The sequence below is a fragment of the Carcharhinus amblyrhynchos genome, chromosome 25 (assembly GCF_965287045.1).
Source record: "Carcharhinus amblyrhynchos chromosome 25, sCarAmb.v2.hapA, whole genome shotgun sequence".
Lineage (NCBI taxonomy): Eukaryota > Metazoa > Chordata > Chondrichthyes > Carcharhiniformes > Carcharhinidae > Carcharhinus > Carcharhinus amblyrhynchos.
This window is the reverse complement of record NC_137348.1, coordinates 45,063,865-45,089,628: the sequence shown is the minus strand read 5'-3', so window position 1 is coordinate 45,089,628 and position 25,764 is coordinate 45,063,865. Positions and strand designations below refer to the sequence as shown.

The window sequence follows — 25,764 nt, the reverse complement described above, 5'->3', positions numbered from 1 at the left end:
GAGAGAATATGGAGAGTGGAACAAAGAGGGAGATGATCCATAGAGACAGATTATATAGGGGGAGTGAGATTTGTTGACAGTGATTAACATGGGGGGGAATGAGATCTATAGAAAGTATGTTACAGGTTTATACAGAGTGATTAATACAGAGGGAGTGATGTCATTATGGAGTGAGTAATACAGGGGGAACTGAGGTCCATATGGTGTGATTAATACAGAAGGAGTGAGGTTCATACAGAGTGATTAATACAGAGGGAAATGAGATTTATAGTGAGTGACTAATATAGGGGAATGAGGTCTATAGAGAATGGTTAATACAGGGGGAGTGAGTATTGGAATTATTGCTGGCTGACATGACACATCGTCCAGCTGCTCCTTTTGCACCTTATTTGTATCTGTCCTGACTGTCGGCCCAGTTTGTGTTTGAAGATGTCCAGAAGCTCAGCGTAGGTTATTCCGGGTTGCACCCTTGTTGCCACAGTGTATTCATAATGAACCTTTAATATCACCGACTCTAAAAGCGAGCAGTCCTGGTTTGAAGAAGAATAATGGCACATTGTCAAAATTGGGAAATATTGTTTAGTGCCCATTTTACACCATTTTATATTCTCCTTCCCCTACCCCGACTGGGTTTTGTGTATTGTGGAGAATGGGAAGGTGAGAAATTTTGCAGCTCACATTAGCAATAAAGTATTAGAACATAGAACATAGAACATTACAGCGCAGAACAGGCCCTTCGGCCCACGATGTTGCGCCGACCAGTTACAAAAACAATGACCCACTAGCCTATACCAATCCCTTTTCGTCCATAAACCTATCCAGAGATCTCTTAAACGCCCCCAAACTAGGTGCATTTACAACTGCAGCAGGCAGGGCATTCCAATCCCTCACCACCCTCTGGATAAAGAACCTACCCCTGACATCCGTCCTATAACTACCCCCCCCTTAATTTAAAGCCATGCCCCCTCGTGCTAGCTTTCTCCATCTGAGGAAAAAGGCTATCACTATCCACCCTATCTAAACCTCTAATCATCTTATATGTTTCAATAAGATCCCCTCTTAGCCGCCTTCTTTCCAACGAAAACAACCCTAAATCCCTCAGTCTCTCCTCATAGGACCTCCCCTGCATACCAGGCAACATCCTAGTAAACCTCCTCTGCACCCTCTCCAAAGCCTCCACATCCTTCCTGTAATGTGGGGACCAGAACTGCACACAGTACTCCAAGTGCGGCCGCACCAGAGTAGTGTACAGTTGCAACATTACGCTGCGACTCCTAAATTCAATCCCCCTACCAATAAACGCCAAGACACCGTACGCCTTCTTAACAACCTTATCTACTTGATTCCCAACTTTCAGGGATCTATGTACACATACACCTAGATCCCTCTGTTCATCCACACTATTCAAAGTCCTCCCGTTAGCCCTATACTCGACACACCAAAGTGAATTACCTCACACTTCTCCGCATTAAATTCCATCCGCCACCTCTCGGCCCAGCTCTGCAACCTGTCTAAGTCTCCCTGCAGACTATGACACCCTTCCTCACAATCTACCACACCTCCGACTTTGGTGTCATCAGCAAATTTACTAATCCACCCAACTATACCCTCATCCAGATCATTAATAAAGATTACAAACAACAGTGGCCCCAAAACAGATCCCTGAGGCACACCACTCGTAACCGAACTCCATGATGAATATTTACCATCAACCACCACCCTCTGTCTCCTATCTGATAGCCAATTCCTGATCCAACTTCCTAGATTACCCACAATCCCATACATCTGCATTTTCTGCAGAAGCCTACCATGGTGAACCTTATCGAACGCCTTACTAAAATCCATATATACCACGTCAACTGCCTTGCCCCCATCCACCTCTTTGGTCACCTTCTCAAAAAACTCAATAAGGTTAGTAAGGCACGACCTACCCGCTATTGGTCAGACGTTGCCACAAAACTCTGCTTTCTATTAATTCAGTGTCAGAAATTACTTACATACATACCAAAATATCAAATAACAGGAGTAGGCCAGAATCAAGTCTTCTTTGCCGTTCAACAGGACCATGGCTGATCTGATTGTGACTCTTGGACTGAACTAGACTGACATAAAGGGTTTCAGATTTGTGGATAACTGGGAGGTCTTCCAGGAAGGATGGGACCTGTACAAGAAGGGGAGTTATACCTGAACAGGAGGGGCACCAATATCCTGGCTGGGAGCTTTGCTAGTGGGGTTTGAGTGGGTTTATACTAATGTGGCGGGGGGGTGGGGATCAGAACAATAGGTCAGCAAGCGTAGAGACTGGGGACGAGCACAGGGCCAAGACAAGGCTACCTAAGAGGAAGAGCAATCTGGGGGAGGATGACCTCAGTGGGCCTGGAGGTCTGGAGTGGATCTGCTTCAATATAAGGAGTATAACAGTGAGATTCTTCTTATAGCCTTAAGCTAAAAGAAGAATTAGATGAAATGGTCAAATGGGCAGATAGGTGGCAGAGGGTGGTGATGGTCTGGAATGCACTGCCTGGGAGAATGGTAGAGGTGAGTTGCCTCACATCCTCTGAAAAGTACCTGGATGAGCACATGGCACACCACAACATTCAGGATTATGGGCTAAGTGCTGGTAAATGGGATTAGGTGGCAGGTTAGGTGTTCTTCCTGTTATGCAAAGGGCCTCTTCTGCATTGTCTGACTCTATGATTCTATGGACTTCCTCATGGAAACTCAACTGTGATTCATTGAAATCCGTCAGTGGGGTGGCACAGTAACACTGCTACTTCATAGCACCAGGGACCTGGGTTCAATTCTGGTCTCGAGTGAATGACTTTGAGTTTGCACATTCTTCCCATGTCTGCATGAGTTTCCTCTGGATGCTCCAGTTTCCTCCCACAGTCCAAAGACATGCAGATTAGGTTGATTGGCCATGCTAAATTGCCCCTTAGTGTCAGAGGGATAAGGAGGGTAAATATGTGGGATTATGGGGAGGAGATCTTGGTGGGATTGTTACTGGTGCAGGCTTGATGGGCCAAATGGCCTCATTTGCATTCTAGATTCTATGAATGGTGGGAAAGTCTCCAGTTGCAGGTGGTATCTAGAAATCCTGGAAAAGAGGAGTTATGCCAATTGATTGGACAATGCTAAACTTTACATTCCTGATCAGGAATTGGGAAATGATGAAAGGAGTTACCAAGGTGCTTTTACTCTGAGACTCTAGACTAAGAGATCAATGGCCATAACAAGTTATAAATTAAGCTTGAACTTTCAGGGTGGGTTTGACTGGGCAGATCAAACTTCATCGTTCTGGAATATTGAGATTTTTCATTGTGTGTTCAAGCAGGTATTTGTTGTGATTGACATTGATGATAACTATTAAAGTGTATATTCGGTGTACAACATTGATACCACAAAATCAGCAGGGAGGGTTGATGTGGTCTTTCAATAACCCTGTTCAGATTCTGGGATAAGCAGGTGACACAAGAAAACAGTTTCATCTACTTTCACCTCCAGTTGATTCGCTCATTTCCTTTCCAATTTTGTTACACATTTTGTGCCCAAAGGGCTATAAAGATACCACCAGGGGTGAAGAACTGCTTCAAATGCATTGAGAGATGGTCCAAATGCAGTGGGCACTGAGGGAAGGTAGGTGAAACTCAGGAGGGAACATGAAGGTCAGGAAGGGCGCAGCACAGGCAGGCTCTGGATTAGACAGACATTTTCTTTAATTTCTGCTCCCCCTTGTTCTTTCCCTCCATTCCAGCTGGAATGGGATAGGATAGCCCAGGGCTGTGCTCTATAGTGGTTTTGTCACACAGTGAATCCAGTGCTCCCCACCACACTGAACTAGTGAAGAATCAGAGACTGCCATGAGCTGAGTATGAGATCAACTTGACTGAGCCCAGAATTGACCTTGAGGTCACAACATTCAGCACCCTCAGGAGCAGATTCCTGTAAATACCCAGAATCACCCTGAAGAAAAAAATGTTGTTTATTTAAAAGTTTTACCTTCCCAGCTCCTGCTGCTGATGCGTGAGTCTTTGAATGAGCTTCTTCCTCAGTTCCTATGGGTCTGCTGGCTGGAGCTTGGGGGATGGTCAGAGTAACATTTCCAGCTGTTTGCTTCTGCTGCAACAAATATTCAAGTCTAAGAACTTCTGGACATAGAGTCATACAGTGCCCATCGAGCCTGCACTACATACTACTACATATCTACTACTGAAGTCACGCTGAGCCCATTTTCCAGCATTTGTTCCATACGTTTGAATGTTATGATATTTCAAGGACTCATCCACATATTTTTTAAAGGTTGTAAGGTTTCCAGCCTCCACTACATTCTCATTTGTATAGCCTGAAGATCACATTCAGAGAAAACCAAAGAATCATGAGGAAGATACATATTCAAGAGCAGACCTGGCCAGCTCACTCAAGCAGGTATTTGTTTTGAGTTAAATTTAAAGTTAAATGAATTAAAATTAAAGTTCAGCTGAAATGAATTGAACTGAGTGAGTTAAAGCATTGCAACTAATGTGTATTTATGTTGAGTATTGGTACCTAAAACTGACATAAGGAGAGTTTTGTTCAAGTGAAATCCTAGATGGTTCTTTGGGTGGGATTTTACAGTCTTGCTTAAGCAAGGGCAGAAATGTTGCCAGGGGTCAGGGCTCCACTGTCCACTCCTCACCTGTTCCCAATCCACAGCGGGAGAGGTGGTAGAGTTCCGGTGTCTATCCTTTGTTAGTGACAAAAAGAGGAAAATATCCAGGGGAGGGGGGAAGAGGGGGGAGGAGGGTTAAGTATTCCAATTGGATAATGTGTGTCTGTGGGTGTTTCTATGTGTGAGAGATGAACGTGTACGAGAGGGGTGACTGTACGTGTGAGGGATAGAGGAGATGATTCTCCCAGCCTGCCTTGATAATTTTCTAGTGCAGCATGGTGGAAGAATCTTGTGTCTGGGATGCATTCTCACTGCGCACGCACCTCCAAGCGTCCGATTTCCATTTGACTCGCACTGGAAACCAGACTGAGTTGTCCAGGCAAGCTAGCATCTCCCACCCTGTCAGGAGCATTTCACTCCAGCAGGGTTCAGACTGGCTCCTCACTTTCAGGCAATTGGGGCCTCCATTGGGGTCGTGGGGGGGGGGTGGGGTGATGTCCCCTGGGCACGGGCACCTGGCAGTGCCAGCCTGTATCTCCTAGCACCTTGGCACTGCCCATTGGGCAAGGCTAAGTGGCCTATTGGGGGTGGGATCTGCTGGGGGCAGGATGGAGGGAGCGATCAGTGGGGGGTGGTGGTCCTGTAGCCACTCGCTTGGGGCAGGAGGGAGGTCAGCTATCAGGGTGAGTTGGAGGGAATGGTGGTCAACTGGGGGAGAGAGGGTGGGGTGTCTTCCAGGGGGTGGCGGGGGTGCTGTGATCAGACCACAGGGAGGTTGTCGGGGGGGCAGCACTGTGGGGGTGCTGGACTGGCCAGCTATCAAGCAGGCCAGCAAACAGAAGGCTGATCGTTCGGAGCCACTGCGCTTGTGCAGAGCATCTCCAGTGTGAGAGGTTTCAGCGTCTCCAGTGTGAATGGACCCTGCCCCTGAAATTCAATTTGATTCACACTGGTGGCCTCTGCATTGCACAGAATGTGGGAGATTGCAGTGTGGACTCCAACTGAGAAAACAACAGTGTGAAGTGTTCCTGTTTTCCCACAATTTTGACACTTTGACACTCTTTAGAACTCAATCCATCAAGTCCCAGCAGCATCCTAGTAAATCTTTTCTGACTTTTTCTAATTTAATAATATCCTTTCTATAATATGGTGACCAGAACTGTACACAGTATTCCAAGTGTGGCCTTACCAATGTCTTGTACAACTTCAACAAGACATTCCAACTCCAGTATTCAGTGTTCTGACCGATGAAACCAAGAATGCCGAATGCCTTCCTCACCGCGCTGTCCACCTGTGACTCCACTTTCAAGGTGCTATAAACATGTACCGCCAGATCTCTTTGTTCTGTAACTCTCCCCAACACCCTACCATTGACTAAGTCCTGCCCTGGTTCCATCGACCAAAATGCATCACCTCACATTTGTCTAAATTAAACTCCATCTCCCATTCATCAGCCCATGGGATCAAGATCCCGTTACAATCCAAGATAACCTTCTTCACTGTCCACTCTGCCACCAATCTTAGTGCCATCTGCAAAACCATGCCCCCTATATTCTCATCCAAATCATTAATATAAATGACAAATAACAGTGGACCCAGCACTGATCCCTGAGGCACACCGCTGGTCACAGGCCTCCAGTTTGGGAAACAACTCTCTACAACCACCCTCTGCCTTCTGTCCTCAAACCAATTTTTGTATCCGTTTCGCTACTTTAGCCAGGATCCCGTGAGATTTAACCTTATGCAACAACCTACCTTGCAGGACCCTGTCAAAGGCCTTGTTAAAGTCCATATAGACAATATCAACTGTACTGCCCTCATCTACCTTCTTGGTTACCCCTTCAAAAAACTCAATCAAATTTGTGAAGCATATTTTTCGACTTGCAAAGCCATGCTGACTGTCTCTAATCAGTCCTTGACTCCCTAAATGCCTGTAGATCCTGTCTCTCAGAATACTACTAACAACTAACCCATGATAGATGTTAGACTCATGGCCTGTAGTTCCCAGGCTTTTCCCTGCAGCCCTTCTTAAACAAAGTTACAACATTTGCCAACCTTCCAATCTTCAGGCACCTCACTTGTGGCTGTCAATGATTCAACTATCTCTAGTAGGAGGCCCGCAATTTCCTCCCTAGCCTCCCACAACAATCCCGCACACTTCATCAGGTCCCGGGATTTATCTACCTTGATGTGCTTTAAGGCTTTCAGGAATTCCTTCTCCATATTATTTCACTCTTTGAGATGTCATGATTTGTTTCTCCAAATTCCCTAACATCCACGCCTTTTTCAACAGTAAATATTATGAGAAATTTTCATTTAGGATCTCACCCTTCTTGGCCTCCTGCATTGAAATAAATAGTTTAATCTTTAATCTTGGAGAGGGTGCAGAGGAGGTTTACTAGGATGTTGCCTGGTATGGAGGGGAGGTCCTATGAGGAGAGACTGAGGGATCTAGGGTTGTTTTCGTTGGAAAGAAGGCGGCTAAGAGGGGATCTTATTGAAACATATAAGATGATTAGAGGTTTAGATAGGGTGGATAGTGATAGCCTTTTTCCTCGGATGGAGAAAGCTAGCACGAGGGGGCATGGATTTAAATTAAGGGGGGGTAGCTACAGGACAGATGTCAGGGGTAGGTTCTTTACCCAGAGGGTGGTGAGGGATTGGAATGCCCTGCCTGCTGCAGTTGTAAATGCGTCTAGTTTGGGGGCGTTTCAGAGATCTCTGGATAGGTTTATGGACGAAATGGGATTGGTATAGGCTAGTGGGTCATTGTTTTTGTAACTGGTCGGCGCAACATCGTGGGCCGAAGGGCCTGTTCTGCGCTGTAATGTTCTATGTTCTATGTTCTATGTTCCCTTGCTCTCTGACCTGCTCTTACCTGATGTGTCTAGAAGTGGAAAGAGAGAGACAGAGACAAATGGAGAGAGAGAGATGTGGAGAAAGAGAAAGAGAGGTGGAGAGAGAGAGAGGAGTATAGAGAGGTGGAGAGAGAGAGAGAGAGGTGGAGAGAGACAGAGAGAGAGAGAGGTGGAGAGAGAGGGAGAGGTGGAGAGAGTGAAAGAGGTGGCAAAAGATAGAGAAGTGGAGAGAGAGAGAGAGACAGAAGTGGAGAGAGAGAGAGAAGTGGAGAGAAAGGAAAGAGAGAAGTGGAGAGAAAGGAGAGAGAGAAGTGGAGAGAGAGAGAGAATAGAACATAGAACATAGCACAGTACAGGCCCTTCGGCCCTCAATGTTGTGCCGAGCTACGTCCAATCCGAAGATCAGTCTATCCCACTCCCTATCATTCTGGAGTGCTCCATGTGCCTATCCAATAACCGCTTGAAAGTTCCTAAAGTGTCCGACTCCACTATCACAGCAGGCAGTGTATTCCACACCCCAACCACTCTCTGAGTGAAGAACCTACCTCGGACATCCCTCCTATATCTCCCACCATGAACCTTATAGTTATGTCCCCTAGTAACAGCTACATCCACCCGAGGAAATAGTCTCTGCACGTCCACTCTATCTATCCCCCTCATCATCTTATAAACTTCTATTCAGTCTCCTCTCATCCTCCTCCGCTCTAAAGAGAAAAGTCCCAGCTCCCTCAATCTTTCCTCATAAGACCTACCCTCCAAACCAGGCAGCATCCTGGTAGAAGTGGAGAGAAGCGGAGAGAGAGAAATAAAAGGCTTAGGAGAGTTAGGAGGGGGCAATGTGGTGTCCTTATCGGGTTGGATCAATGAAAACCCCAAGGCTTTTTACTCTTATATGACAAATAAAAGAATGACCAGGGTGAGGTTAGGGCCAGTCAAGGATAGTAGTGGGAGCTTGTGCATGGAGTCAGAAGAGACAGGAGAGGCATTGAATGAATACTTTTCTTCAGTGTTCAGAGTAGAGGGGCCATGTTTTTGAGGAGGAGTGTGTGATACAGGCTGATAGGATGGAGGAGGTAGATGTTCTGAGGGAAGATGTATTAGCAATTTTGAAAAAAAACTGAAGGTCGATAAGTCCCCTGGGTCAGATGGGATATATCCTAGGATACTTTGGGAGGCAAGGGATGAGATTGCAGAGCCTTTAGCTTTGATCTTTAGGTCCTCACTGTCCACGGGAATAGTGACAGAGGACTGGAGAGTGGCAAATGTTGTTCCTCTGTTCAAGAAAGGAAATAGGAATGACCCTGGTAATTATAGGCCAGTTAGTCTTACTTACGGTGGTCGGTAAGTTAATGGAAAAGGTCCTGAGGGATAGGATTTATGACCATTTGGAAAAGATACAGCTTAATCTGAGATAGCACAGTTTCGTGAAGGGTAAGTCCTGCCTCACAAATTTGACTGAATTCTTTGAGGAGGTAACTAAGTGTGTGGATGAAGGTAGAGCAGTTGATGTCGTACACATGGATTTTAGTAAGGCGTTTGATAAGGTTCCCCATGGTAGGCTCATGAAGAAGATAAAGAGGTGTGGGATGGAAGGAAATTTGGCCAACTGGATAAGTAACTGGCTTTGTCATAGAAGACAAGGTGGTGGAGGGAAAATTTTCAAATTAGAGGCCAGTTACCAGCGGTGTACCACAGGGATCAGTGCTGGGTCCTCTGCTATTTGTGATTTTTATCAATAACTTGGAAGAAGGGGCTGAAGGGTGGGTCAGTAAATTTGCTGACGACACCAAGATTGGTGGAGTAGAGAATGAGGTAGAGGGCTCTTGAATGAGGTGGAGGCTGCAAAGAGACATTGATAGGATGCAGAGCTGGGCTGAGAAGTGTCAGATGGAGTTTAACCCTGATACGTGCGAGGTGATTCATTTTGGTAGGACAAACTTGAATGCGGATTACAGGATCAACGGCAGGGTTCTGAGGAATGTGGAGGAACAGAGAGATCTTGGGGTTCATATCCACAAATCTCTGAATGTTGCCACTCAAGTGGATAGAGCCGTGAAAGAGGCCTATAGTGTGTTAGTGTTTATTAACAGGGGGTTTGAATTTAAGAGCCGTGGGGTTATGCTGCAACTATACCGGACATTGGTGAGACCACATTTGGAATATTGTGTTCAGTTCTGGTCACCTCACTATAAGAAGGATGTGGAAGCATTGGAGAGAGTGCAGAGGAGATTTACCAGGATGCTGCCTGGTTTGGAGGGTAGGTCTTATGAGGAAAGGTTGAGGGAGCTGGGGCTTTTCTCTTTAGAGCGGAGGAGGATGAGAGGCAACTTAACATAGAACATAGAACATTACAGCGCAGAACAGGCCCTTCGGCCCACGATGTTGCGCCGACCAGTTACAAAAACAATGACCCACTAGCCTATACCAATCCCTTTTCGTCCATAAACCTATCCAGAGATCTCTTAAACGCCCCCAAACTAGACGCATTTACAACTGCAGCAGGCAGGGCATTCCAATCCCTCACCACCTTAATAGAGGTTTATAAGATAATGAGGGGGATAAATAGAGTGGACGTTCAGAGACTATTTTCTCTAGGGGACATAACTATAAGGTTCATGGTGGGAGATCTGGAGGGATGTCCGAGGTAGGTTCTTCACTCAGAGAGTGGTTGGGGTGTGGAATAGACTGCCTGCTGTGATAGTGGAGTCGGACACTTTAGGAACTTTCAAGCGGTTATTGGATAGGCACATGGAGCACACCAGAATGATAGGGAGTGGGATAGCTTGATTTTGGGTTTGGACAAAGCTCGGCACAACATCGAGGGCCGAAGGGCCTGTACTCTGCTGTACTGTTCTATGTTCTATAGAGAGAGAGAACGAGGCGGAGAGAGAGAGGAAGAGGTGAAGAGAGATAGAGGTGGAGAGAGAAAGAGGTGGAGAGAGTGTGTGTGCATGCGTCTGTGCTTCCTGTCTGAAAAAGTTTGGGAAAGCCCGATTTAAAGGCTGAAAGTGTTTCTGTTATTGTCCTTGGAAGTTCCTCCCCCCATCATTTCACTCCACTCCAGTTCCCCCTTTGCTGCATAAGGACAGAAGAAACAGGAGCAGAAATTCAGCATTCAGCTCACCCAGCCTGCCCCACCATTCAATATGATCCTGCCTTCAACGCCAATTTCCCACCCACTCCCCATTTCACTGAGATCTCCATGATCTATCTCGTTCAACCTCAAATATATTTAATGATGTAGCAGTCACAACCCTCCAGGATAGGGAATTCCAAAGATTCATATCCCTTTGACCTTATCTAGTTACTAAATAGTTACCCTTTATTCTGAGCGTGTGCCTCCATATTTTAGATTCTCCAGCCAGGTGAAGAAGCATCTTAAGTCAAGCCCTTACACCCCTTCTATTTCCCTCCCCCCTTCTGTCTTTGCAGCCTTCTCAGTGCTCTTGCCCCTCCATAGTCCTCCTGCCGCTCTCTGCTCCTACTCCTCTTCTGTGTTTGAGTTTTGTTGAAAAAACACGCTCTGAAAGATTTTGGCTTGTACTCATCAGGACAGATACAATAATTCCAAATTTCAAAGGGAGCAACAATTTATACTCCATGAGGAAAGGATGCTGATTAGTTGGCATGTTGACTCGGTAAGAAGTCTGATAACACCAGGTTTAAGTTGGACTTTAACCTGGTGTCGTCAGACTTCTTACTGTGTTTACCCGAGTCCAACGTTGGCATCTCCACATCATGTTGACTCGGGCCATGGAGAATGCCCAGAGAACTACCGTCCTCCACACATTTGTTTTAATTAAAAAAAAGCACAACGCCTGGACATGTTCCTTTTGCTTGTAGAGGACAGGTCACTATGTTTGAATATATGTAGCTTCTCACAAGAGTAAATGAACAACACTGCAAAATCAACTGATCTCAAATCAGAAAGTTTAATCTACAGGAAGAGGCCAGTTGGCCTACTGTGTCTGAGCCAACTCAGTCACAGCTACCCAGCCTAATTCCACTTTCCAGATCCATAACCCTGCAGGTTACCATACTTAAGATACACATCCAGGCACCTTTTTGAATGACTTGGGGGTTTTGCCTCTCCTACTGTCCAGGCAGTGAATTCCAGATCCTCACATTAGAGTGAAAAATATTTTTTCCTTTAATCCAATCACTTTAAATGTAGGCACTGAGTTATCTGTTAAGGCAAACAGCACCTTCCCATCCACTCTAGCCAGGTCCCTCACAATGTTGTACAAATCAAATCTCCCCAATCTGTTCCAAGGACAATTCCAGTCTTTCCAATCTTTCCTCAAAGCTGCAATTTTCCAGTTCTGTCAACATCCTTACTGATCTCCTCTGTACCGTCTCCAACGGAATTCTTTCTGTAATGAGGTGACTGGAACTGCACACACTGCTCTAGCTGTGACCTAATGTTTCATTTAGTTCCAGCATAACCTCCCTGCTCTTATATTCTGTACTTTGACTAATAAATGAAATAATTTAATTTGCCTTTTTAACCACCATATCAACCTGTCCTGCTACTTTCAGGGATCTGTGAACATGCACTCCAAGGTCCCTCATTTGTTCTCTATCTCTGTTATATTTCACCGTAACTTCATTGCAGTATTAATGTAAGCCTTACTTGTGACTAATAAATAAACTTTTACTTACTTTACATATGGACTAAGGATGTATAAAGAATCACACGGGAGGTTTGGTAATTTGCACACTTTATTAAAACGTTCCACAGTTGGATCTGTGAAACCTAACTAAGTTTAAAGAGCAGGAACAGTTTAAAGAGTGGGAACACAGAGCAGCTATAGTTGGGAGTTTGGGTGGAGAGTATGGTGGTTAGGGCAGTTCAGTGCTCCTCTTGCAGGATGTGGGAGGTAAGGGTCACCATTAGTGACCCTGCTGATTTCACCTGTGGGAGGTGCACCCAGATCCAGCTCCTCACAGGCTGCCTTAGGGAATTGGAGCTGGAACTGGATGAACTTCGGATCATTCGGGAGGCAGAGGGGGTGATAGATAGCAGATATCAGGAAGTGGTAACACCTACAACCGAAGCTAGCTGGGTGACGGATAGGAGAGGGGAGAGGAGGAAGCAGTCAGTACTGGGATGCCGTGTGGTGTATACCATTTTGGATACTGTGGGGAGGGGGTGGGGGGGATGATCTTCCAGGGCTAAGCCACAATGACCAGGTCTCTGGCACAGAGTTGGGCTCTGTGGCTTAGAAGAGAAAGAGGGAAAATAGGAGAGCAATAGTTCGAGGCACAGACAGGCGGCTCTGTGGGTGCGAACGAGACTCCAGGATGGTAGTCTGCCTCACTGGTGCCAGGATCCTGGATGTCTCTGAGCGGTTGGAGAGCATCCTAAAAAAGGGAGGGACTCAGACAGACGTCATTGTCCACATTGGTACAACTGACAAAGGCAGAAGGAGCAGGGAGGTCCTGCAACAGCAACTTAGGGGGTTAAGTAGAAGGCTAAAAAGCAGGACCTCTAGGTTAGCAATCTCTGGATTGCTCCCCGTGCCATGGGCCAGTGAGGCTAAGAACAGGGAGATTGTGCAGCTGAACACGTGGCTCAAGAACTGGGAGGGTTTGAGATTCATGGATAACTGGGAGGTCTTCCAGGAAGGATGGGACCTGTACAAGAAGGATGGGTTATACCTGAACAGGAGGGGCACCCATATCCTGGCTGGGAGCTTTGCTAGTGGGGTTCGAGTGGGTTTAAACTAATGTGGCAGGGGGGTGGGGATCAGGACAATAGGTCAGCAAGCGTAGAGACTGGGGATGAGCACAGGGCCAAGACAAGGCTACCTAAGAGGAAGAGCAATCTGGGGGAGGATGACCTCAGTGGGCCTGGAGGTCTGGAGTGCATCTGCTTCAGTGCAAGGAGCATAACAGGCAAGACAGACAAACTTAGAGCCTTAATGCTTGCGCGGAACTTGGATGTGGTTGCAGTGATGGAGACTTGGTTCGAGGAAGGTCAGGACTGGCAGCTGAATACTCCGGGGTATAAGTGTTTTAGGCGAGACAGAGGAGGGGCTAGAAGAGGTGGGGGAGTAGCAGTACTGGTTAGGGAGCATATTACAGCGGTACAGAGGGTGGACAATTTAGAAGGGTCATGTAGTGAGTCACTGTGGGTGGAGCTCAGGAACAGGAAGGACACAGTCACTATGCTGGGAGTATACAACAGGCTGCCCAACAGCCCACGGAAAGTTGAGGAATGGGTATGTAAGGAGATTCTGGACAGGTGCAGAAAAAATAGGGTTGTTGTAGTGGGAGACTTTAATTTCTCTCATATAGACTGGAAATCCCTTAGGGCTGGGGGTCCGGACAGGTAGGAATTTATAAAATGTGTCCAGGAAGGTTCTTTGGAACAATATGTTGATAATCCAACTAGAGAGGGAGCTATACTGGACCTAGTACTGGGGAATGAGCCTGGTCAGGTCATCAAAGTTTCAGTGGGGGAAGATGTGGGAAATAGTGACCACAATTCTGGATGGTAATGGAAAAGGATGAGTGTTGTCCTACGAGTACGGTGCTGAATTGGGGAAAGGCTAACGACAGCCGAATTCGGCAGGATTTGGTGGCTGTTGATTGGGAGAGGCAGTTTGAGGGTAAATCCACATCTGGGAGTCTTTTAAGGAGCAGTTGATAGGAGTGTAGAACAGGCATGTGCCTGTAAAAAGGAAGGACAGGAAAGGTAGGATTCACGAGCCGTAGATAACCAGTGAAATTGTGGGTCTAATCAAAAAGAGAAAAGAGGCATACATAAAGTCCAGGCAGCTAAAAACAGGTGAAGCACTGGAGGAATACAGAGAAAGTAGAAAAGAACTCAGACAGGGTGTTAGAAGGTTAAAAAGGGTCACGAAATGTCCTTGGAAGACAGGATTTAGGAGAATCCCAAGGCATTTTATACATACATTAGGAACAAGAGGGTTGTCAAAGAAAGAGTCAGACCTCTCAAGAACAAAGTAGGGGAATTATGCTTAGAACTCGAGGAAGTAAGTGAGATCCTAAATGAATACTTTGCATCAGTATTCACAAAGGAGAGGGACATGTTGATTGGTAGTGTCTCAGAGGGATGTGTAGACCTGTTAGAACAAATCGCAATTACAAGGGAGAAAGTGTTAGGTGTTTTAGGAAGCATTAAGGTAGACAAATCCCCAGGACCAGATGGCATCTGCCCTAGATTACTGAGAGAGACAAGAGATGAAATTGCTGGGCCTCTGACAGAAATCTTTGTTTCTTCATTGAACACAGGTGAGGTTCCAGAGGATTGGAGGATAGCAAATGTGGTCCCGTTATTTAAGAAGGGCAGAAAGGATAACCCGGGTAATTATACTTCAGTGAGCTTGACGTCCATTGTAGAGAAATTGGAAAAGATTCTTAAAGATAGGATCCTTACACATTTAGAACGGAACAGTCTCATTAGTGATAGACAATATGGTTTTGTACCAGGGAGGACACACATCACAAATTTGGTTGCGTTTTTTGAGGAGGTGACGAAAATGATTGAAGAGGAAAGGGCCATGGATTTGTCCACATGGATTTTAGTAAAACATTTGACAAGGTCCCTCATGGCAGGCTGGTGCAAAAGGTTAAATCTCACAGGAGCAAAACTGAACTAGCTAGATGGCCACAGAACTGGCTTGGCATTATAAGACAGAGGGTAGCATGGGGGGGTCTTTTTCTGATTGGAGGTCTGTGACTAGTGGTGTTCCGCAGGGCTCTGTACTGGAACCTCTGCTGTTTGTGATATATATAAATGATTTGAAAGAAGATGTAGCTGGTGTGATCAGTAAGTTTGCTGATGACACAAAGATTGCTGGAGTTGAGGATACTGATAAACATTGTCAGAGAATACAGCAGGATATAGATAGGCTGGAAAATTGGGCGGAGAAATGGCAGATGGAATTTAATCCAGATAAATGTGAAGTGATGCATTTTGGTAGATCTAATGTGGGGGGGAGCGATACGATAAATGGCAGAACCATCAGGAGTATAGAAACACAGAGGGATCTGGGTGTGCAAGGCCACAGATCCTCAAAAGGTGGCAGTACAGGTGGAGAGGGTGGTGAAGAAGGCTTATGGCATGCTTGCCTCTACTGGACAGGGCATAGGGTATAAAAGTTGGCGTATGATGTTGCAGTTATATAGTAAAAAGTCTGACAACACCAGGTTTTAGTCCAACCTATTTATTTGATAATATACTCACAAGCTTTCGAGGGGACTGCCTCTTCGTCAGGTGAATCACTAAAACCTGGTGTTGTCAGACTTTTTACTGTGTTTACGCCAGTCCAACGCCGGCATACCCACATCATGGCAGTTATATAGAACATTGGTTAGGCCACATTTGGAATACTGCATCCAGTTCTGGTCGCCACACTACCAGAAGGACGTGGAGGCTTTGAAGAGAGTACAGAAAAGGTTTACCAGAATATTGCCTGGTATGGAGGGTATTAGCCATGAGATGAGATTGAGTAAACTAGGGTTGTTCTCCCTGGAAAGACGGAGGTTGAGGGGCGACTTAATAGAAGTTTATAAAATTTTGAAGGGCAGAGATAGGATGAACAGTGGGAAGCTTTTTCCCAGGTCAGAAATGGCAAACACAAGAGGTCACAAGTTCAAGGTAAGTGGGGGGGCAAGGTTCAATACAGATATGCAGGGGACATATTTTACACAGAGGGTGGTGGGGGCCTGGAATGCACTACCAAACAAGGTGGTTGAAGCAGACACGCTAGGATCATTTAAGACTTATTTAGATAGCCACATGAACAGACTAGGTTTAGAGGGATACAAACGGATGGTCTATTTGGGAACACATGATTGGTGCAGGCTCGGAGGGCCGAAGGGCTTGTTCCTGTGCTGTATTGTTCTTTGTTCTAAGGTTCTGTCCAGCTGCAGCATGACATGCCAATTTTTATACTCAGTGTCCCGACCAATGAGGGCAAGCATGCTGTATGCTTTCTTGATTATCTTCTCCACCTGCATTGCCACTTTCAGTGATTGGTGGACATGTACGTCCAGATCCCTCTGTCTGCCAATACTCCTGAGGGTTCTACCATTCACTGTATAATTCCTGCATGTCCTTTATCAATGATTTGAAGTGAATGCGATGGGCCTTTCATTTGCATTTGGCAGGATTTGGGAGCGGGCAGCCCTAACCCCATCGGGTGAGGCATCACATGCCAGCTGCAGTGGTAGTCCTGCAATAAGTCCTTAAAGTACTTCCATTTCTCTCTCTTGACTTGCAAACTCCTGCAATCTCTTTAAGGTGTTTTCCAGGTTCTTTAAATGCTCCTCCTCTGTCAGCCACTGGATTCCTGTCATTCCACTCACTGTTTGGTTCATGACTCTCTGGATCAGAGCTGGAGCTGACGTGATGCCAAGGGAAGCTACTTATAGTGAAACAGGCCCCGAGTGTGAGTATCGGAGCGATGGCTATGAATCCTTCACTTCCCTCATCTGCAGAGGAGGTTTACTAGGATGTTGCCTGGTATGGTGGGGAGGTCCTATGAGGAGAGACTGAGGGATCTAGGGTTGTTTTCGTTGGAAAGAAGGCGGCTAAGAGGGGATCTTATTGAAACATATAAGATGATTAGAGGTTTAGATAGGGTGGATAGTAATGTTCTATGTTCTATGCTATAGGTCAATCTTGGAGAATTTCTTTCCCCTGCCACGCCTCAATGAGAGGAAGTGGGTATTGGTCCACACACACAGCTGGATTTACCATCACCTTCAAATCACCACATATCCTCACAGATCTCTCTGATTTTACGACTGGAACAATTGGGGTGGCCCATTCACTGCGGGTCACTGATTCCAATGGCCCCAGATCCACCAGCCGTTCCAATTCAGCCTCCACCTGAGGCCTAATGACTTTAAACTCCTTGGACAAGTCTCCAACTTCAGCCTAACTTTAACCTCGACACTCGTCATCTCTCCAAAGCTTTCTTGAAATACATCTTTGAATTTTTACGAAATGTCTTGAAACCTTGTGTTCGAGTCCACCAGCCCATTTATCATGCCCCAGTTTAATTTCAACTTTGTAACCAGGTGTGTCTGAATAACACCTTTTACCACATGTAGTGGTAATTCTAAACACTGCTCCCTCAATTCCCTTCACCAGTACACTACCATTAAGGGAAACCACTTCCTCTGCATATGTTTGCAATGTGATCTTGGCAGGCTTTTATCTTCTCCTGGTACACTGCTTTGGGTATCAAGGGCACAGCCACCCCTGTATCAATCCACCAAAGATCCTCAGACAGCACCTTCCAAACCCACAACCACTTCCATCTAGAAGGACAAGAGCAGCAAATACATGGGAACACCCCCACCTGGAAGTTCGCCTCCAAGCCACACACCATCCTGACTTGGAAATATATCGCCGTTCCTTTGCAGTCACTGGGTTAAAATCCTGGAATTCCCTAACGGCATGGCGGGTCAACCTCGGAAACTGGACTGCAGCGATTCAAGAACCCGGAACCAGTCGCTTTCACCCCGAACCAACAGAATGTTCAGCCTGAGCGCTTGTATCTCTGGACAGTCTGCTCCCCCCACAGACCTGACTGACTCCCTATGCTCTCCGTGGCTGGCAACATGAACCTTCTTCTCCCTCTCTCTGGGTTTATTTGTACCTGGCAATTCCAGGCAATGTGATTAACTGGCTTGCAGTTGTGACATTGGGCCTCTTGAGTCCAGTAGTTTGACTCCCTGTAGCCTATCCTGCCACACCAGCGACATTTCACTTGCAGCAATGAACTCTGCAGGGCTTCCACAATTTATGCACCCGGGCGCTGACACCCAGCTGCGCTGCTGCCTTGGTGCCCGCCTCCATGGAAGTTGTGATCTCTAATACAGACTTAACCTGTGAATTCATTTCAGCCAATAACTCCTGCTGAATGGCTTTATGCCAGAGGCCACAAACCAGCTGGTCCCATAAAGCATCCTGGAGGTTTCCAAACTCACAGAGCTCTGCCATTCTCTCCAGGACAGCCACAAATTGAGAAATAGACTCCCCTTTGAATTAGTCTCATTTATATAATCAGAAACGCTCAGCTATCGTCAGTGGCTTAGGAGTGAAGTGAGCTTTTGGAACATGACACAGTTCTAGGCCTGTGAAGTCTCCTCTTGCCGTTGATGGCAGCCTCCCACTTCCCGAATCTCCTCGGTATCCGCTTCCCAGAACCGCCACTTCACTGACCACCACGGTTACTGCTCATTCCCACCAGCAGCTCGAGTCCCTTTGGCACCTGTTTTCAGCCAGCTCCCAGACAAATCTTACCTTCCTTCTGAACAGACTATTGATATGAAGCAATGGCGGCCAGGATACTCCGACCCATCCTTTGCAGGGCTGCCACGCTGCCGTTCCTTTCCAGCGCCGTCTGTCAAAGTCTCAGAGCGATGCTCGATCCTCTCCCCCTTCACCAGAAGCTAACAGCAGTGGAATGCATAGGCTGTGGAACAGCCTCATATAAACGCCCCAACGGATTAAGGGTGCATTAATTATCACCAGGTCGGCTTGGTAACTTGAACACTGGGAGCTTTTCATTTGAAAGTGCCCCATTCCACAGTTGGATCTAACACTGCAAAACTGGGTCCCACACTGGGCAGAGCTCATTCCCCAGGAGTCACCTGACCCACACTCAAGAGAGGAAATCTGCACCCCAAACCCCAACATACAATATGTCCAAATATCACACTCTCAGTATTCACCCATTTATTGTCTATTCCTTTGTCTTGTTTGATCTCCACGTTTCTTCTGCACTTTTGATTCCATGAGTTATAACTTTACTCATAAGTCTGTTGTGTGGAACTGTATCAAATGTGTTATGTATTGCACACTTTGTCTCACTTGCTGTACTTTGCATTGTGGGGTTACAGGATCCATGGTTTTTCATTACTTTGCCACAGCGACATAGAAAAATTGTAATGTTAATTACCTCCTGTGGCTACTTGTATACCGACTGATCTTGAAAGGTCCCAGGACACAACAAGGACAACGGACCTTTGCATAATACCTTCCCAAAAATGAAACTAAAGTAAAGACACTTTTAATTTTCACCTGAACTGCATGCTGAATTTATACTGCACAACAGAGACAGACTGGCAGGTTAAGTACAAGGACCTGCAGAGTTTAGAACAAAAAAATTATTGCTGTTCAGAAGATTTTAAATGTCAATCAGAAGTGTTGTTGCTTTAAGTTCAAAAAAACCCAGGGCTTTCAAAAAAGATAATGATAACAGAAAAGAGCTTGGAAGAAGAAATTACTCATAAGAAAATTGCTGGAACCTGAAGTAGCTTTAAGTGAAAAAACGGGAAACCCTGAAATGCCAATGGGGAAATCAACAAAGAAACAGCAATCAGCCTCCAACGTGCAAAATATCCCGAGAAGAAAACCTGCAGTGGGTCAGAAACATAAATGAGAAGTTCTCAAAAATTTAAAAAAATACAGCCAAGATTGTAGGCCTCGCCAAAGAAGTGGGAAACCATATGGAGATTCAAACAGCAGCTGCAGAGATAGGCATGTGATAAAGAATGGTGACTGCCTTAAATTGGCAGTAAGAAGTCTCACAACACCAGGTTAAAATCCAACAGGTTTATTTGGTAGCAAAAGCCACTAGCTTTTGGAGCACTGCTCCTTCGTCAGGTGAGTGAGGGCTTGTGTTCACAAACAGGGTATATATAGACACAAACTCAATTTACAAAATAATGGTTGGAATGTGAGTCTTTACAGGTAATCAAGTCTTAAAGGTACAGACAGTGTGAGTGGAGAGAGTGTTAAGCACAGGTTAAAGAGATGTGTATTGTCTCCAGACAGGACAATTAGTGAGATTTTGCAAGCCTAGAGCTCCAGTTCTGCTGCTGTTTTGGTTGATGTAAGATGACAGACTGCCTGCTTTAGCTTCAAAAGGCAAATTCCAGGTTTTAGCAACTTGTGGGGGATGGGGGGGGGGTCATGAGACATAACTCCCACTTCTTCTCTTTGGCTTGGACAAGGGATATATATTCCTGGTCTGGATTCTTGTGATGGCTAATGTTTCATCTATTAATAAGTTTACCAGTGGTTTCAGGGTCCTTTGTCCTCGCAGACAGATTGTCTCCATTCCTACTTAGTTGACAAAGGAGCTCCAAAAGCTATGGCATTTGCTACTAAATAAACCTCTGGGACTTTAACCTGGTGTTGTGAGATTTCTTACTGTGTTTACCCCAGTCCAACGCCGGCATCTCCACATTAAAATGGCAGCACAGCAACTGACAAAAAAGAGAATATCAAAGGCCGAAAATGGAATTCTTACTGGATTTTTGGGACATTTTGATGAGACTGTTGAGCAGTGGAGTTCCTACACTAAACACTTTGAGTTTTTTGTCTCTTTAGGTTATGAAGAAGCTGGATGGTCCCTGATGAACCGAACACAAGATCACATAAGGAGGATCAAAATTAAGTATGAATTATACTGTAAATGGCAAAACCCTTAAGAACATTTACAGAGGGATCTGGATGTGCAGATTCACAGCTCCTTAATAGTGGCAACACAGGTGGCCAAGGTGATTAAGAAGACATATGGCATGCTTACCTTCATCAAACAGGGCATTGAGTACAAGAGTTGGGAAACTATATTGCAGCTATATAAAACCTTGATTAGACTGCTATTGGAGCATTGTGTGCAGTTCACCGCCAGGAGGACATGAAAGTTTTAGAGAGAATGCAAAGAAGGTTCACCAGAATGTTACCTGGTCTTGAAGGTATTGACTATGATGAGGGATTGAATAAAATAGGATTGTTTTTCACTGGAAAGACGGAAGTTGAGGGGAGACCTAATAGGAGTCTACACAACTTTTTTATTCATTCATGGGAATACAGGAGTTGGGACGTCTTGTTGAAGTTGTACAAAACATTGGTAAGGCCACACTTTAAATACTGTGTACAATTCTGGTCACCCTATTATAGAAAGGATATTATTAAACTGGAAAGAGTGCAGAAAAGATTTACTAGGATGTTACCGGGACTTGATGGATTGAATTATAAGGAAAGGCTGGATAGACTGGGACTTCTTTCTCTCGAGTGTAGGAGGCTGGGGATTGACCTTATAGAGGTCTATAAAATAATGAGGCGCACAGATCAGCTAGATATTCAATATCTTTTCCCAAAGATAGGGGAGTCTAAAAGTAGAGGGCATAGGTTTAAGGTGAGAGGGGAGAGATACAAAAGTGTTCAGAGGGGCAATTTTTTCACACAGAGGGTGGTGAGTGTCTGGAACAAGCTGCCAGAGGTAGTAGTAGAGGCGGATACAATTTTATCTTTTAAAAAGTATTTAGATAGATACATGGGTACGATGGGTATAGAGGGATATGGGGCAAATACGGGCAATTGGAATTAGCTTAGGGGTTCTAAAAAAAAGGGCGGCATGGACAAGTTGGGCCAAACGGCCTGTTTGCATGCTGTAAATATCTATGACTCAATGGGATATGAGCATCACTGGCTGGCCAGCATTTACTACCCATCCCTAGTTGCCCAAGGGCAGTTGAGATTCAACCACATTGCTGTGGCTCTGGACTCACATGTAGGCCAGACCAGATAAGGATGGTAGATTTCCTTCCCTAAAAGTCATAAGACTTGATTACCTGTAAAGACTCGCATTCCATCCATTATTTTGTAAATTGAGATTGTGCCTTTATATGCTCAGATTGTGAATAGAATTCCCACTCACTTGATGAAGGGGCAGCACTCTGAAAGCTAGTTGGACTTTAACCTGGTGTTGTGAGACTTCTTACTGAGTTTATCCCAGTCCAATGCCGACATCCCCACATCTTGTCCATCAAGCAATCCAGAGGGGAAAAAAAATTCTGCAGCCTGGCATAACAAGATGATTGGTGGAATAGTGAACAGTGAAAAAGGTTATCTCCAATTGCAATGGAATATTGATCAATTGGGCCAGTGGGCTGATGACTGGCAGACAGAGTTCAATTTAGATAAATGCAAGGTGATGCATTTTGGTAGATGGAACCAGGGCAAGACTTATTCAGTTAATGGTAGGGCATAGAGGAGAGTTACAGAACAAAGAGATCGAGGAGTTCATAGCTCCTTGAAAGTGGAGTCACAGGTGGACAGGGTGGTGAAGAAGGCATTCGGCATGCTTGGTTTCATCGGTCAGAACATTGGGACGTCTTGTTGAAGTTGTACAAGACATTGATAAGGCCACACTTGGAATACGGTGGATAGTTCTGGTAACCCTGTTATAGAAATGATATTATTATTATTAAGAGTGTAGAAAAGATTTACTAAGATGCTACTATTGATGGTTTGAGTTATAAGGAGAAGCTGGACAGACTGGGACATTTTTTCCAGGAGTGTATTGAGGCTTAGGGATGATCTTATAGAGGTCTATAAGATAATGAGGAGCATAGATCAGTTAGATAGTCAACATCTTTTCCCAAAGGTAGGGGGGGTCTAAAACTAGACAGCATAGATATAAGGTGAGTGGAGAGAGATATAAAAGGATGTAGAAGGGCAAATCTGGTGGTGAGTGTCTGAAACGAGCTGCCAGAGGTAATAGGAGAGATGGGTGCAATTTTGTCTTTTAAAAAACATTCAGACAGTTACATGGGTAAGATTGGTATAGAGGGAATATGAGCCAAATGTGGGCAATTGGGACTAGCTTAATCGTAAAAACGGGTGGCATGGCCTGTTTCCATGCTGTAATCCTCTATGACTCTGACTTATCTACATGACATAGAGTTAGAACGGGAGAAGCAGAGTGATGAGTCCAGAGAAGAAGGGCCTCTGTTCAGTGGCAGGTGGATCATTGGACTATTGGGGAACACTGCTATGGGAAGGCAAATCAATATGTATGGGACTGAATTCAGGGGCAGCCAGTTCTTTGGTCCCAGATGCTGTGCAGAAGGAAAGGCTGAAATATCTTCCCTAGACACCTACAAAAATTGTTCTGAAAGCATATATAGGGGAATCTCACATCTATAATTCAAGGAAGGAAAGGAAAGACAGGCTTAAGGTGCTGGGGAGCAGGTACAGAGGAGATGTTAAGGGTAAGTTCTTCACTCAGAGGGTGTTGAGTGAATGGAATCGGCTGCCGTCAGTGGTGGTAGAGGCGAACTCGCTGGGGTCTTTTAAAAGACTTCTGGATGAGTACATGGGATTTAATGGGATTGGGAGTTACAGATAGTTCTATGGCCTGGTAGGTACAGATGTGATCGGCACAACTTGTGGGCCGAAGGGCCTGTTTGTGCTAAGAACAAAGAACAAAACAGCCTGGGAAACAGGCCCTTCGGCCCAATGAGCCCGCGCCGCCATCTTAACATTACCAGTCCCCCCCTTCACCCATGACCCTTGTCTATGCTTACGGCATTCCACATTGAGAGAAGACTAATTTAGGGACAATTTATTACACCAATCAGCCTAATAGCACATCTTTGGGGTGTTCTATGTTGCATGAAAAATGGATAATCCACAAAATTATAGACTGGGTGAGTCCCATATGGGTGGTTGGGAAGCTATTGGAGAGGATTCTCAGGGATAGGATTTACGCACGTTTGAAAAAGCCTGGCACAATTAGAGAAGGTCGGTATGGGTTTGTGCAGGGCAGGTCATGTCTTACCACCTTAATTGATTTTTTTGAGAAGGTGACGAGGGGATCAATGAGGGTAGAGCAGTGGATGTTGTCGACATAAATTTTAGTGAGGCTTTCGATAAAGTCCTGCATAAGAAATTATCGTGCAAAATTAAAGTGCATGGGATTGGGGGAAGTTTATCGAGATGGATAGAAAACTGGTTGGCAGAGAGGAAACAAAGAGTGGGAATTAATGGGTGCTTTTCACATTGGCAGGCAGTGACTAGTGGGGGTGCCACAGGGATCGGTGCTGGGACCCCAGCTATTCACAATATATATTAATGACTTGGATGAGGGAACAAAATGTAACATCTCAAAGTTTGCAGATGATACCAGGTTGGGTGGGAGGGTGAACTGTGATGAGAATGCAAAGATCCTTCAGCATGATCTGGACAGGTTGGGTGAGTGGGCAGATCAATGGCAGATGCAGTATAATTTGGATAAATGTGAAGTTATTCACTTTGGAAGCAAAAACAAGGCGGCAGATTACTACCTGAATGGCTGTAAATTGGGAGAGGGGAGTGTGCAGAGGGACCTGGGTGTCCTTGTGCACCAGTCACTGAAGGTAAGCATGCAGGTGCAGCAGGCGGTAAAGAAGGCAAATGGTAGGTTGAGAGGTTTCGAGTACAGGAGCAGGGATGTATTGTTGCAATTATACAGGGGCCTTGCTGAGGCCACACCAAGAGTATTGTGTTCAGTCTTAGTCTCTTTTCCTGAAGAATGATGCTCTTGCTCTTGAAGGAATGCAGTGAAGGTTTACCAGGCTGATTCTGGGGATAGATGAGAAAGATTGACAAGGATAACGTTGTTTTTGCTGGACTTCAGATGAAAGGGGGAGGGGGGGGGAGATATCTCAGACACTTACAAAATTCTATCAGGTCTAGACAGAGTACATACAGAAAGGATATTCCTGTTAGTGGGAGTGTCCAGAACCAGGGGTCACATTCTGAGGTGCACCATTTAGAAGAGACATTTCTTCACCCAAAGAGTGATGAGCCTGTGGAATTCATTGCCACAGGGTGTAGTTGATGCCAAAACATTGAGTGTATTTAAGAGGCAGCTAGATAAAGCACTTGGGGCAAATGGGATCAAAGGTTATTGGGAGGAAAAGCAGGCTACTGAATTGGATGCTCACTCATGATTGTGATGAATGGCGGAGCAGGCTCAAAGGGCCAAATGGCCTCTTCCTGTTCCTATCCTCTATGTTTCTATATCCCTCATGGGAGGCTCATCCAGAAGATCAAGATGCACGGGATCCACAGTGACTTGGCCACTTGGATTCAGAATTGGCTTGTTCATTTAAGTCAGAGAGTAGTGGTGGAAGGGGGATTTTCCCGGCTGGAGGTCCGTGACCAGTGGTATTCCGCAGAGATCCAAACTGGGACTTCTGCTGTTTGTGATATTTATATTTATATTTATAAATTGTGAGAGACATACATAGGGTTGACAGTCAGAATCTATTCCCCAGAGTTGAAGTATCTAATACTCGGGGACATGCACTTAAGGTGAGAGGGGGAAAGTTCAAAAGACATGTGAGGGGCAAATTTTTTACAGAGAGTGGTAGGTATCTGGAACTCATTGCCGGGCAGGTAGACATGATAGAGATGTTTAAGGGGCTTTTAGAAAA

General features: G+C 45.4%; 1 protein-coding gene across 2 annotated transcripts in view; it reads right to left on the bottom strand.

Moving 5' to 3' along the window:
- The window catches only part of LOC145358212 (neutrophil cytosol factor 2-like), a 154,297-nt gene that overhangs the window by 17,127 nt on the left and 111,406 nt on the right, over positions 1-25,764 (bottom strand). The window contains exons 10-11 of one of the 2 annotated variants that reach the window (XM_080212022.1): positions 4,000-4,119; positions 385-530 (exon numbers count right to left, since the gene is read on the bottom strand). In XM_080212022.1, the coding sequence (XP_080068148.1) occupies positions 385-530; positions 4,000-4,119 (266 nt within the window). The remainder of the gene's footprint in view (positions 1-384; positions 531-3,999; positions 4,120-25,764) is intronic. The other variant, XM_080212023.1, reaches the window with a different exon arrangement.